This window comes from Setaria viridis, chromosome 1 (assembly GCF_005286985.2).
Source record: "Setaria viridis chromosome 1, Setaria_viridis_v4.0, whole genome shotgun sequence".
In the NCBI taxonomy this organism is placed as follows: domain Eukaryota; kingdom Viridiplantae; phylum Streptophyta; class Magnoliopsida; order Poales; family Poaceae; genus Setaria; species Setaria viridis.
In genome coordinates this window covers 30,689,137-30,702,866 of record NC_048263.2, presented here as the reverse complement: position 1 = coordinate 30,702,866, position 13,730 = coordinate 30,689,137, and the positions used below count along the sequence as shown (strand labels likewise).

The window sequence follows — 13,730 nt, the reverse complement described above, 5'->3', positions numbered from 1 at the left end:
TAAAGAGAAAAAAAATCCATCCTCATGCGATGAAATCCAGGTCTACCAGACTTGAGGGACCACGATGCCCCCCCCCCCCCCCCCACACACACACACAAGCGCTCAACACAAATGGAACCCGCGCCGTCGTCAGGGGTCAGGCTCAAAATGACACACCAGTGGGCAGTGGCCCAAAACACAGAACACATTCGGCCTTGCCCAATGATACCATGACAGCAAGCCAGCCACACAGTAGCGCTAGCGCTGGAGTGCCTCCACCTCGACCGCAGCGGCACCGTGCAATTGCAGGTAAATCTCGGCCGCTCCATGCGCGGAGGCACGGCGGGCGGGTGGGTGGCGACGCATCATCTGCGAGCAGCGCACGTGGCCCGGCACATGTCCGATCTTCGGCTACACACCCGGTATGAAATGATCTCAATAGCCCTTATTCTGTGAAGTGATTGGTGGAAGGACGGATGAATCCTTTCTTGCGACGAGAGGGGATAGCCAAAGTGACGGCACTCTCTGAGCTCGGAGGCTGAGAGCGAGAGCGGACCTCGCCGCCATGGCTATGGCCATGGCCACGGCCTCCGCCTCCCCTAGTCGGCCGGTCGGCTGGTGTCGGTCAGGTAACTCCATGCTGGAGTGCTCTCAGTTGGTGTTTCCTCTGGTCCCGCTGTCCTTTTCCCCAGAGATGTTTGCCAGGCCTCTAGTTTCTCACCATCCCTGGTGACTGATCTCTTTTGTCTGCTGGTCTTTCTCCCTGCTCTTGGTTCTTCTTGGGTTTGTCTTCATGGCCTCTTTCAAGTTCGTCCAGAGTCATGGTTTTGCCTTTGCTGCCAAGGTGAGAGATCTGCTTGGATCCCAAGTGGTCCAACCCCCGTCTGCTCAGCATCAAGGGTTCTCTTTGGTGATAGCGTTCAGCAGGAACAATTTCAGGCTGACTCCGTCTTCCGTGAGCTGTTGTCTCCAAGCGATTCTTGGCGGGCCTGCTTCGGGTTTTCACGTTTCTCATCTGGGCCATCAAGTCTTCAAGTTTCATGTATCCTCTAAGCATGTTGGCTTTCTCTGTATGGACCTCAAGGATTTCTCTTGTGATGGTTTTCATGTTGGGTTTTTCTTCAACAATTCCTCCGGGCTAGCGCAGGCATTCTCCTTTGCCAAGAAAGATTCTGGGCCTGCTTATCACTGGGAGCTTGTGCGCCCCAGAAAAGGAAAAGCGGTTTCTCTTGCTGCTGATCAGGCTATTTTGAAATCCGATGATCCCCGGAACGTTGACTTCAACAAATCGGTTAATTATGATAAGACTTCTCAAGCTCTCTCTGGTTTTCGTTCCTATGGAAGCTCCTCTCAAGCAGCTAAGGGTTTTCATAATGATAGTTCCCCCTCTTTGGCATCAAAAGCCTACTCTTCTTCGGGTTTCTCCCGGTCTTATGCGGAAACTGTCAAGTTGAATTTGAACAATGCTTCTCCCCTCTCGGGTGTCAATTTGGTTCCTCTTGGAGATCGACCTCTTTTTCGCAATTCAGCTTCTCTGGATGGCACCTCCTTGACCTCTGATCGACCCTTGCCGTTGGCTCCGAAGAAAGTCAGACAGTCGGTTTTCCAACCTCTGGTCATCCCAGGTTTGAATCGGTCAAAAGTGCGGGATAATAGGCCGGTTGTAGGGCGTGGGCCTTCAGTTTCTAGGATCTCTAGCTTTGATGTTGCTGGCTCTAGAGATCTCAGGTGTTCCCGATGTCAATCTCCCAACCACCTAAGATCCTCTTGTGTCAGCCGTATCTGCTGCTGGCACTGTAAAAAGAAGGGGCACACCCGTAATGACTGCAAAGCTTACCACGATCTCCAAGGTTTCATTAAGCGCTGTGGTGACTCTTTCGGCTGTACTTTTTCTCCTTGCCTCTCAGCCGGAGATTGGCCCTCCAATTGCCACTTCACTTGGTTCAAGGCCGGCCCATCTCCAGGACAGCGGCCCACCTCACCTGCTCAACCTCATGTTCCTCTGCCCAAAATTGCAACCGTCGCTCCCCCTCTGACCCCTTCGTCTTCGTTGGGTCCCCCCGCTCTGCAACAGTTCCCCCCAACTCCAGAGAACATCGCCACCTGCTGTCCTCCACCTCTCCCCTCAGCACCCATGGCTTTCCTCAACATAGACCCTCAGCCGATGATGCTAGCAGGGTTCAACAGAGTCATTATTCATGGTCGCCAGCAATTTGCTAGGGTCGTCCACCCCAGGGCGACTCCAAGAAATGAGAATCTGGCCATTGTCACTGTGACAAATCTTCCCCCTGGTGAGATTCTCTTTGGTCCTCTGCGCAATGTCATTTTACAATTCCTGGAACATGATTTGGGGCTTGAGGTTCTTGATGTTCAGCGGTGTCCCTTTGGAAGGGGGCAAGCCTATGTTCGGTTGGGTCGTCCGTCAGACAGAGATGCTTTAATCGCTCAAAGCCCTCATTTTCGCAATGGGTTCGCTTTTTCGTTTGTTCAGCACAATAGAGCAGCTAATGCTAGAAGGGTTACTTTTAACAGAGAATGCTGGCTAATGCTCATCGGGTTCCCGCTAGATAGCTGCTCAGTCCACGAAATTGAAGATGCCATCCGATCTTTTGGCCGAATGATTCTCTGGCAAAAGGATAATGTGCTGGCAAGAGTAATTATAAAAGCAAGAGTGACGGAGCTTACGGATATACCGCATTACCTTATCCTTTCTGAAGGAGATGACTTTGAAGGTGTTTCGTTCACGGTCCAATGTGAAATTTTGCAGCAGAACTTGTTGGGGGGATTTCTGCAGGATGAGGATATACCCCCAGGGGGGCTAGATGACAACTTTGTTTTTCCAGGCATCCAGCCTCAAGGCCCACCAAATCAGCTTGATAATTTTCAGAACCCGGACATTCAACAGGATGGGGGTATTCCTGATCTAAATGACAACCCACAGGACGACCAGAACAACCAGAACATGCAGGAAGACGATTTCATGGAGGATATTGGTGACGAGGAAGATCTTGATGATGAAGATATGCTGGATATCCTTTTAGAGGAAGCTCAGGTTATTCATCAGGAGGAGGAGCAGCAAGTGGAATTGGACCTTCACCTCCACCTGTCTCCACTGCCACAGGCTTCTCCATCTCCTGATTTGGAAGCACCTCTGCTGCCTATGGTGGTCTTCAATGAGGGTTCACCTCAAGCCATTGTGCTGGATCCTATTGCACCACCACCCCAAATGGGTCACCCCTTGGATTTTCATGCACAGCAGATGGGGGCTCAACATGGCAACATGGTCCAGATGGGGGCTCAGGAAGGGAATCAAGGTGCCCAGGAAGTTGTCCTTGGGCTGCAGGCTCCTATTCAAGAGGGAGTGGGTCTTGGTCAGAATGTGGCCCAGGAGGGTCATCTGTTTATTAATCTCAATATAAACATGGTCCTCACTCAAGATCAGCAGGTGAACTTTTCCCACTTGCCCAGGAATATCACGGGCAGCATGTCATCGCTCTTACCAGACTGTCTTTCCACTCCCAAGGACTTTAACATGGAAAAGCAAAGGCCTGGGCAGAACCCCAATGTTTATAGACTTTGGGCCCAACACTTCTCTCCTGTTGGATGTCCTGAGCAGGTGACCCAGATACCTTCTGATTGGGCTGCTTTCTTCATTAATATGCTCATGTCTCCAGAACATTTGATTGGGCTAAGCAGTTTCTGGCCTCCAAGACCTGGGAATTTTTGCTCTCGTGCTCCAACCAGACAGCTTTGATGGCTTTTGCTATTCCTCAGAAATGCCCAAGTTCTACTCCCTTCATCTGCTCGCTCTCTCAGGAAGAGGTGGGAACCTCGACTCCTGGACTCTGTAAGACAGCTAAACCTGATTTGAAGGAAGCAAGGTCACCTAAGAAAGCCAGAGTTCGTTTGGGCATCAAAGCGGCACCAGAATGTGAATCCTCGGTCAGAAGGAGCGACCGCATCAAAGCTAAGAGCAAAGGTTTCCGCAGATCTTCTTGTCAGGACAACACATGCTTATCTTGCACTGCTTGCCCACCTACAATCAGCGCTGATGCCATCCAGAGCTTAGGTACAAAGGTGTGTGCGCTCGACAGAACTAAGATTGGCCCGGGAAAGCTGTCCTTCAACTCAGGATCTCAGAAGCCCATAGGGAGGACGACGACCACAAGATTTTCTGAAGCCCACAGCAAGGGGAAGGAGGCCCTGTCAGAAGCTTCGTCCAACAGCTCCAACGGAGTCTAAGGAGATCTGAGGCCGCTTTCATGTCTTTTGTCTTATGTTGGCTATGTGGTTAACTCTTTGGACCTGCTTATCTAGTGACTCTGTGATGAACTCTTTTATGTCGTCCCATAAAACTTGTATGGCCATTCCTCTTTGTGGTCGGTTATCTTTTCTGGAAGTTGCTGGATTTTATGTGCCTCAGTCGTTTGCTCATCAGCCGTGCCTTTTACCCCCCTTTTGTTTCTTGCCTCTTATGTTTCATGAAGATAGGCATAAAGATTCAGTTAGCTCCCCCCTGGTTTAAATGAATACTAGAAGATCATGGAATATTTTGTCTTGGAATGTGAGGGGCATCAATTCGGTGACTAGATGGAATGCCATTAGAAGTAAAATCGCTGAATCTAAGGCTGATATTATCTGCTTACAAGAAACTAAAAGAGACTCCTTCTCTGAAGCCTATCTGAGGAATTTTTGTTGCACAAAGTTCAATCAGTTTGATTTTGTCCCGTCAATTGGGAATTCAGGTGGTTTATTGGTCTTTTGGAATAATGATAAACTCAGAGGAGAACCTCTCTTTCAGAATAGGTTTGCTCAGTCCATAGAATTTCATTGCAAACTCTCTGGGGACTCCTGGATTATAACAAACATCTATGCCCCCTATACCCCAGATGGAAAAGTTGAATTCTTAAGGTGGTTCAAACGAATTGATATGCCTGAGGAGGAACGTTGGCTCGTTGTGGGTGACTTTAATCTCTTAAGAAGGCCGGAAAATAGAAATAAGCCAGGGGTAATCTTCAAGATATGTTTCTCTTCAATGATGCCATCAGCCGTTTAAGTCTAAATGAAATTCAGTTAAAAGGGGGAAAATACACCTGGACCAACAAACAAGTCAGTCCCCTCCTGGAGAAATTAGACTGGTTTTTCTCTTCCTCATCCTGGATATCCAAATACCCCAACACTTGTGCCTCTGTCCTTTCTAGAGATTCATCGGATCATAATCCCTGTGTTATTTCAGCTTCAACCCACATTCCAGCACCTCAGCTGTTCAGGTTTGAAAACTATTGGCTACATCACGAGCAATTCCCAGTACTATTGCAAAGGGGTTGGAACTATGACCCACCTTATAGTGACAAGGCTAGGATCATTGGAGCTAAATTCAAGAATCTACGAAAGGAGCTGAGAGCTTGGAAATCAAATCTGCAGAGTTTAGCCAAAACTATTCAAAACACAAAGGATGTGCTTTTCTTCCTTGATGTCATGGAAGAATTCAGAGATCTAACTCTGGAGGAGTGGAATTTCAGGGATGTAATCTCTTCACATCTGACCTCTCTTTTACAACAACAGAAGATTTACTGGAAGCAGAGAAGCTCCATCAATTGGGTTAAACTGGGAGATGAAAGCACTCACTTCTTCCATGCAAGGGCCTCTATCAGAAACAAGCTCAATCATATCACCTGTCTCCAAGACCAATCCGGCCAGCAATTTAAGGATCATCACGTCAAAGCTACCTTGCTGTGGGAAGCCTTCAGAGACAGGATGGGCAGGAGCAATTTCACTCATATGTACTTTGACCTCCAATCCCTTCTAATCCCCTCAAATCACCTGGAGCGGTTGGAATCACCCTTTTCAAGACAGGAAATTGATAATGTTATTAAGGATTTACCTGCTAACAAATCCCCTGGTCCAGATGGTTTTAATGGTGAGTTTATAAAGAAATGCTGGCATCTGATAGCCCCTGATTTCTACTCCCTTTGTGATGCTTTCTATGATGGAGAAGTATGTGTAAGGAGTATCAACTCTTCATATATTACTCTTATCCCGAAAAAGGACTGTCCTTTGGAGGTGGGGGACTTCAGGCCTATTTCTCTCCTTAACTCATCAATCAAGCTTATCACAAAAATTCTAGCTGAAAGACTTCAGAAGGTCATTCCAGAACTAGTTCATAAAAATCAATATGGTTTCATTAAGACCAGAAGCATCCAGAACTGCTTGGCATGGGCTTTTGAGTTCCTGCACATCTGTAAAGCCTCTAGGAAGGACTTGGTCATTCTTAAACTGGATTTTGAAAAGGCCTTTGACAAAATTGAACATCGGGCAATACTGGAAATCCTAAAGCATAAGGGCTTTGGAAACAGATGGATCAAATGGATTGAAAGCATTCTTACCTCAGGAACATCCTCGGTAATTCTGAATGGGGTCCCGGGGAAAGTTTTTCACTGCAAGAGGGGAGTCAGACAGGGTGATCCTCTTTCGCCACTTCTCTTTGTGTTAGCGGCAGACCTCTTACAGTCCATCATAAATAGAGCCAAAGAGGAAGGCAGAATTCGTTTGCCCATTGAAAATGGAGCGGGCACAGATTTCCCTGTCATTCAATATGCAGATGACACTCTGTTAATCATGGAAGCAGATCAAAGTCAACTTCTACACTTAAAATCCATCCTAGACATGTTTGCTGAATCTACTGGTTTGAAGGTCAACTTTGCCAAAACAGTTATGGTTCCCATAAACACAAGTCCAGAAACCCTGCAGATTCTAGCCAATGTGCTCAATTGTCAAGCTGGTTCCCTCCCCTTTACTTATCTTGGCTTGCCCCTGGGAATGACCAAACCAAAATTTGAAGACTTCCTCCCAGTTATTAAGAAGGTTGAAAGAAAGTTGGGTGGTATTTCTTCTATGTTATCCCAAGGTGGAAAACTACATCTTGTCAATTCGGTTTTAACATCAACAGTAATGTTTCATATGGCCACCTTTAAGCTTCCAAAAGGGGTTATTGCACAGATTGATAAATTCAGAAAGCATTGCCTCTGGAGAGGTTCAGACTTGACATCTAGGAAACCATCTAAAGCGGCTTGGCCTTTGGTGTGTCTGCCCAAGAAACAAGGGGGTTTGGGGGTCATCAACCTCCAGAATCAAAATGAAGCTCTTCTGCTCAAATTCCTGCACAAGTTTTACTCCCAAGAGGACACTCCCTGGGTACACCTTCTATGGGAAAGCTATTATCAACACGGTAATCTCCCTGGAGGACGTAGGAAAGGTTCCTTCTGGTGGCGAGACATAGTGAAACTCATCGCTTTATACAAGGGAATAGCGTCTGCTAGAGTCTCTGATGGTGGCACAGTCCTGTTCTGGAAAGATACTTGGAACAGCCATCTCCTATCTCGTGATCTCCCACAGCTAGCTTCCTATGCAAAAGATGAAAGAATCACGCTCAAGAAGGTCTTGCAAGGCTCTTTGCTGGACACAGTGCAGATACCTTTGTCAGCAGAGGCACATGATCAGCTCACACAATTACAGAGAATCTTACATCAGATAGACAATTCACTGCCCCAAGATATATGGGTGTACACCTGGGGTAATCCTATCTTCTCAACCTCTAAGACATACAAAATCCTTATTGGGGAAAGAGGAGCTCACCCAATATTCAGCTGGTTATGGAGATCAAAATGTCAAAACAAACACAAAATCTTCTTTTGGCTACTCATGAAGGACAGAGTCAACACCAAAGATGTCCTCAGCAGGAGATCCATGGCTTTGGATTCCACAGCGTGTGAAATGTGCATCCTACAAAAACGTGAGACGGCAGCACATCTCTTCCTACGATGCAACTTTGCCAAGGCATGTTGGCGCTCGGTCGGTATCGCTTACCCCTCCACCAGATCGGTCCTCTCCATCTTCCTCAATATTAGAAGGCAGCTACATTTACCCTTCTCTATGGAAATAATAATCCTCATGTCTTGGAGTATCTGGACATCCAGAAATGACTGGACTTTCAATAACGTGGCTCCGGCGATAAGAGACGTCACAAGGAAATTCATTTCGGAGTTTCGTCAGGTAGCGCTTCATAGGGCTAGGCCCCTCTTACAACCACAGATGTTAGAATGGGTGGCCGCTTTGTAACCTACTGTTGGACCCCTTTCTCCTTTCTCCTCCTTTTCTGTTTTATTTGTAGACCTTTTGTTGCTCCTTCCTTCTTTTCTGCCTTGTTTGCTGCTTTGTACCTGTTTTAACTTTTATTTATATAATCAGTAGGGGTCACCCTCCTGTTTCTTCAAAAAAAAAAGTGATTGGTGGATGGTGGAAGGTAATTCCAGTTTGGGATTTCGATGATGGATCTGTACCAATGCAAGGTGGGTTGCAGATTCGCATCTAGATTAGAGTGCAGTCCCAATGTATTCCGGTATGGGACATTACCCATCAAAGCCATATGAGATCACTTCACCAAAATCACTGATGCTTTACCAAATCCATTTTCCAAATGTTCAAATCCCAAGTCCTAGCATGAGCGGTAACACGATGTCTGCCCACCACATATATTAGCTTTCATCAATCTCAGCATGCTACTCATGCCTAATTTGCCATATTTATTCCAATTACATTTAAAGATACCCAATAACCCAAGCTAATTGCAAAAGGTATAGCGAAGCATGGCTTGCCCTCATTTAGTCGCTGCAACATACGACCTCCTGATTGCATGCAAGTTTACGGCTACTTCTCTCATGCTCATTCTTTCTCTTGGCAATGAACGTGTGCAAGCAAGAGCAACTTGCATGAGAGATAACACGCATTGATGGACCTCGTTTTCTGTTGACGCCGTTGCTTTAACAAAGCCCTTGCATTCTTCTTGGAGATGAGCATCAATGAAATGTACCACCTGATCTGGAAAGTTTCTCTCCACAAAGTTGATAATGGTGAGCCCACCCTCAAACATGGAATCAGTTGGTCTTTTGCCTATAATCATCTCCAGGAGTAGTATTCCAAAACTATAAACATCCCCACAGGTTGATGCATGAACAGTTTGAGCATACTCTAAAAATAGAGGAAAATTATTGAGTGAATAACAGATTGTTTTATACAAATACAGGAAGAAATGGCAACATTCTTGATTTATACCTGGAGCAATATACCCAATAGTTCCTCTCACAGCGAGTGAACTACTACAACCAGATGAATAATGTCCGATTGCTATTGATCTGGAATCAACAATGAGACTTGCAATGCCAAAGTCTCCCAAATGAGCATTCATGTCATCATCAAGAAGTATATTAGTTGGTTTCAGATCACAGTGGACAATAGGCCTTCCACAGTCATGGTGTAAATAGGCCAGTGCATCAGCCATGCCAACACCTATGTTTAGTCTCTGAGCTAAGCCCAAATGTGTTGGAGCTACACCACCATGTTTCTGATGCAACCATGTATCCAAATTCCCGTTGGGCATGAACTCATAAATTAGTGCTTTGAAATCGTTGCCATTATTGTCAATCGTTGAGCATGCAGTTAGTATAGGAAGAAGATTCCGATGCCGAATGGTTCTCAAAGACTCACATTCTGAAATAAAACTTTTGTCCGCAAATCTTGTCTCAAGGTCAAAGACCTTAATAGCTACTTCGATTTTAGCTTCAGTTAACTTCCCTCTATATACTGAACTATAGCTTCCTCTCCCAACTAGGTTGGACTCTGAGAAGTTCTCTGTAGCTTGGGCTAAATCCTTGTAAGAAACTCCAGGGAATTTCTTACCAAAAGAAAGCAATAATAAGTATGGCCTTCTTGGTGCCTTCTTCCCAAGGAATATAACGTAAATTGACATCCCGAGTGACATGAAGCTAACTACTAGAATCAGTAAGATGGTCACATAGCGTTTCCATTCTCTTCCCCGAGAAACCGCAGGGCATGCAGGCATATGGAGATCCATCACTCCTCCACAGAGCCCCCAGTTGCCATTGAGTGAAATAGCCGTTGCATTTGCAAAGACTCCATTCATTGGTATTTCTCCTTGGAGACGATTGTATGAAAGATCCAACTTATTGAGAAGCGATAGATCCTCCAAAATAGTTGGAATGGTGCCAGACAAGTTATTGTGAGAAAGATTTAGTGATTTGAGGCTCTGTAGTCCCTTGAAAGATGGCGGGATATTTCCTTTGAGGTAATTCTGGTCCATTAGGAGGTTTTCTAATTGTTGACACTTGCCAAAAGTTTCTGGGATTTCTCCGGTAAGCTTGTTTGATGAAAGACGTAGGTCTGTGAGCTGTTTAAGTTTGCTAATATCTAGAGTTATGTCACCTTGTAGATTGTTGTAGCCAAGGTCAAATAGTATGAGTTGTTCAAGGTTTCGAAAGTTTGGTGGTATGTACCCATTGAAATTGTTGTAGCTAAGGTTCAGCTCCAACAATGATTTAAGGTTTCCAAAGCCAGGTGGTATAAACCCAGTGAATTGATTTTCAGCAAGAAATAAATCTGTCAACCGTGTAAGTTGGCCAATGGAAGGTGGAATTATCCCGAAGAAGCTGTTTGATTGGAGATTTAGACGTTCTAGTTTTGTCATATTTCCGACCCATTCTTCAATTGTACCGGTAAGATTGTTTTGACCTAGTGATAGTTGAATTAAGGAACTAAATTTTCCAATACGTGGGGGAACTGTTCCTGATAGACTGTTTTTAGACATTAGCATACGTGTAAGAGTGCTGGACAGGTTTGCAATAGAATTTGGTATGGCTCCCTGTAGCTTATTCCTAGACAATGAAAGTGCTGTTAGAGAGCTACAATTTCCCAGGGCATGGATGAATTCCCAACCTTCATTGTCTGTTGATTGAAGCATGTTTCGTCCAAGGTTAAGATAAGACAGCAGTGAAAGGTTTCCCAAAGAATTTGGGATTTGGCCGGTGAAATAATTCTCTGAGAGATCTATCTCTCGTAGACCTGGAGGATTTCCTAGGGAAGCTGGAATGTGACCCTCGAAATAGTTCTCACCCAAGTATAGAATCGTGAGATTCGGTAGAGCATCTCCAATGTTAGATGGTAATATGCTGCCTAGCATATTTGATGCCAAGGACCATTCCTGAAGAGAAGATACATTAGATAGAGCTCGTGGGATTCGACCTGAGAGGTTATTTACGCTTAGGTCTAAAATCAATATGTTTGGCATTTGCCAAACCTCAGGAATACTACCTGATAGGTTATTTTGGTCTAGGTGCAACTCCATTAAGTTTGGCATTTGCATAACCTCGTCGGGAATTCTACCATTGAGCTGATTTTTTGAAAAATAGACTAGTTGTAAATTTGTGATGTTTCTGAGGGATGTTGGTATCTCCCCAGTGAGATAATTACTGTCAAGGTAGATATTTGCTAGTTTTGTAAGAAAGCTTACTCTAGGAGGAATGAGACCGTTGAGGTTGTTTCCAGAGAGATCTAGTGCAACTAAATTAGAACAATTTGTAAGTGCGTCGGGAATAACACCTTGCAAATGGTTGCTTCCTAGATAAAGGTACTCTAGGTTTTGGAGTTTGTTAAGAAGAGGTATGGGACCATGAAAGCTATTATTGGATAGATCAAGATAAGTAAGGGAGGTCAGATTTCCAAGAGAGGAGGATATTTCGCCACCCAAGTTTAGCCCGGTGAGCAAGAGCTGTCTGACGCGATATGGTGGCGTAGAAGTGCAGTTAACACCATTCCACCGGCAGAAATGGGTGCTGGTTGTCCAGTTGTTCATCAAGGCTCCATTTGGATCACTGATCCACTTCTTAAAGTCGAGCAGTGAGCGCAGATCTTCTCTGTTCTCATGAATTGTCGAGCAGTGAACCTTGCCCACTCCATAACACAGCAGCAAAAAAGGCAATACGATAAGCACGGCGAGTTTCGCCAGCAACATCGAGTGACACATGAGGAGCATATTAATTGTCACCTGCAAAATTAAAGCATGAATATGGCAGCGTATAAAGTACTACTAGATGGACTACGCAGCGTACGGTCATGCTGTAACCAGAGCTAATTATAAGAAATACTTCCTCCGTTCCAAATTGTATGTTATTTTAACTTTTCTAAGTTTATAAATATTATTATACACCTAGACACCAGCTAAAATCATCTTAAAAAAGTAACAGCACAAATAGGATAGTTAAATAGTAGCACCGAACACAAATGAGGAGGGAGGGAAGGGAGGGAGAGAGTATGAAACCTCTGCTGTGCGGCAGCCTTTCTAATCTGCTTCTATTTGCTTGCTAGTGGGTGTTTGAACTGGAAGTATGAGATGGATGCTCAACTGGCTGAGGCCCCAGGGGTTTAAAAGCAGTTTTACGGTGATGATAAAATTCAGCTCGAGGAATGGTCTACGGTGCTGGATTTTCGTTTCCAGGTCCGATTTGGACCTTTGTGATGATGGTACTTCCAGAATGTATGTGTGGGCATGATTCGTTCATAGGTTATCTTTGACAGGGTAGCGAGTGGGTCAAGTCAACTTGTATCCCATCTGGACAAGAATAGTCTGTACAATGCCGTGCTTTACAGGGTTTTGCAGATGTTGAACACCGTTTCAATTGGAGAAATATCTAGTGATCAGTATTAGTTGTACTAATCCATCAACCCTTGCTCCCGCACAGGATAATATTTTTAAAAACTATCATATTTAAAAATTATTTAAAAATTGAGCTCCTAGTTAATAATCAAAATTGTTTACCTACTACTCTCTTAGTTTTTTTCAATATTTCAACATAATACTTACATAGATGTATACTTATCTTTGTCTTATGATTGTTTTTAATTATTAATTACTCTATACACTTTTATCCATATTCACACTTTTTTGTTCATTTTGTATCGCATCTCCACACATTTTGTTTAGCATAAACATCAATACTTTTCATCACTTTCTCACATACATGTACAGATTGTCTACATGGTGACACTTATCATACGTATATACCTTAACTTTGTATTTCTATATTAACAATGACACTCATCAGGTTTACTTTGGACTTTTTTGAATGATGCACATGAACATAATTAGATTAAGATTGAGGTGTTTACTTTAGGTTATTTTTAACAAGAATCGTATGTGGGTAACTTAGATACAAATTTAAATAACATTTTAAGTTATACTTTATAATGATATGCATAATTAAATTGGACGAAGATTATGGGGGCACTTTAGATTAGTTTTTTATAATTGCGGAGCTCCATAATTTAGATATAGGGTTAGTGTTTATTTTAGAATATGTTCATAATGATAATGGTAGGTAACCTTTTATAAAATATAATAGACCAATGACTATGATTATTAGAGTTTGCACGATTGATGTTTGGTGTTTTTGATTTTTATGAGAATTTCTAGGATTTTTTTCCTAACGTGTCTCGTGAGAAGTAATACGGAATCTCCAATGGAAAAAATGAGGCCCCATTGTTACAAAACTATTATCTTAAGCTACCTCTTATTTGTTAAATATCCTAACATAATACTTATATAGATACATACTTATTATCTTCATCAGATTGTGATAGAGTTTAGTTAGTAATTACTCTATAAAATTTCATCCACATTTATAATCATTAACTTTTTACTTTGCATCGTCGGTATGCGCTTGAATTTATTTAATGGACCATAAATTTGAGCTCTAATTTTAACTCAAGTGCATACTGACGACGCATACCGACCATAAGTTCTCATCACTTCCTCTATATCTTTATAAATGGTGACACACATCATGCATATATACCTTAATTGTTATATCATATACCAATAGTGTAATAAATAAATGATTTAG

The 13,730-nt window shown here is 43.6% G+C and overlaps 1 protein-coding gene across 1 annotated transcript; it reads right to left on the bottom strand.

Annotated features, from left to right (window-relative positions):
- Positions 1–8,414: 8,414 nt before the first annotated feature.
- Positions 8,415–12,330, bottom strand: LOC117835244 (uncharacterized). Its single transcript, XM_034714643.2, has 3 exons — positions 12,149–12,330; positions 9,091–11,875; positions 8,415–9,006 (listed from the first exon to the last, which is right to left on the bottom strand). Exons 2-3 carry the CDS (start codon positions 11,861–11,863, stop codon positions 8,636–8,638), a joined length of 3,144 nt encoding a protein of 1,047 aa, XP_034570534.1. The 5' UTR covers positions 11,864–11,875; positions 12,149–12,330; the 3' UTR covers positions 8,415–8,635.
- Between the last annotated feature and the right edge of the window lie 1,400 nt (positions 12,331–13,730).

Bases quoted from the DNA above. Each gene is read 5' to 3' on its own strand.
- LOC117835244 (XM_034714643.2), bottom strand. From the start codon at position 11,863: ATGCTCCTCATGTGTCACTCGATGTTGCTGGCGAAACTCGCCGTGCTT. The intron at 9,007-9,090 runs GTATAAATCAAG...CTCTATTTTTAG, and splicing joins TATTGGGTATATTGCTCCAG to AGTATGCTCAAACTGTTCAT.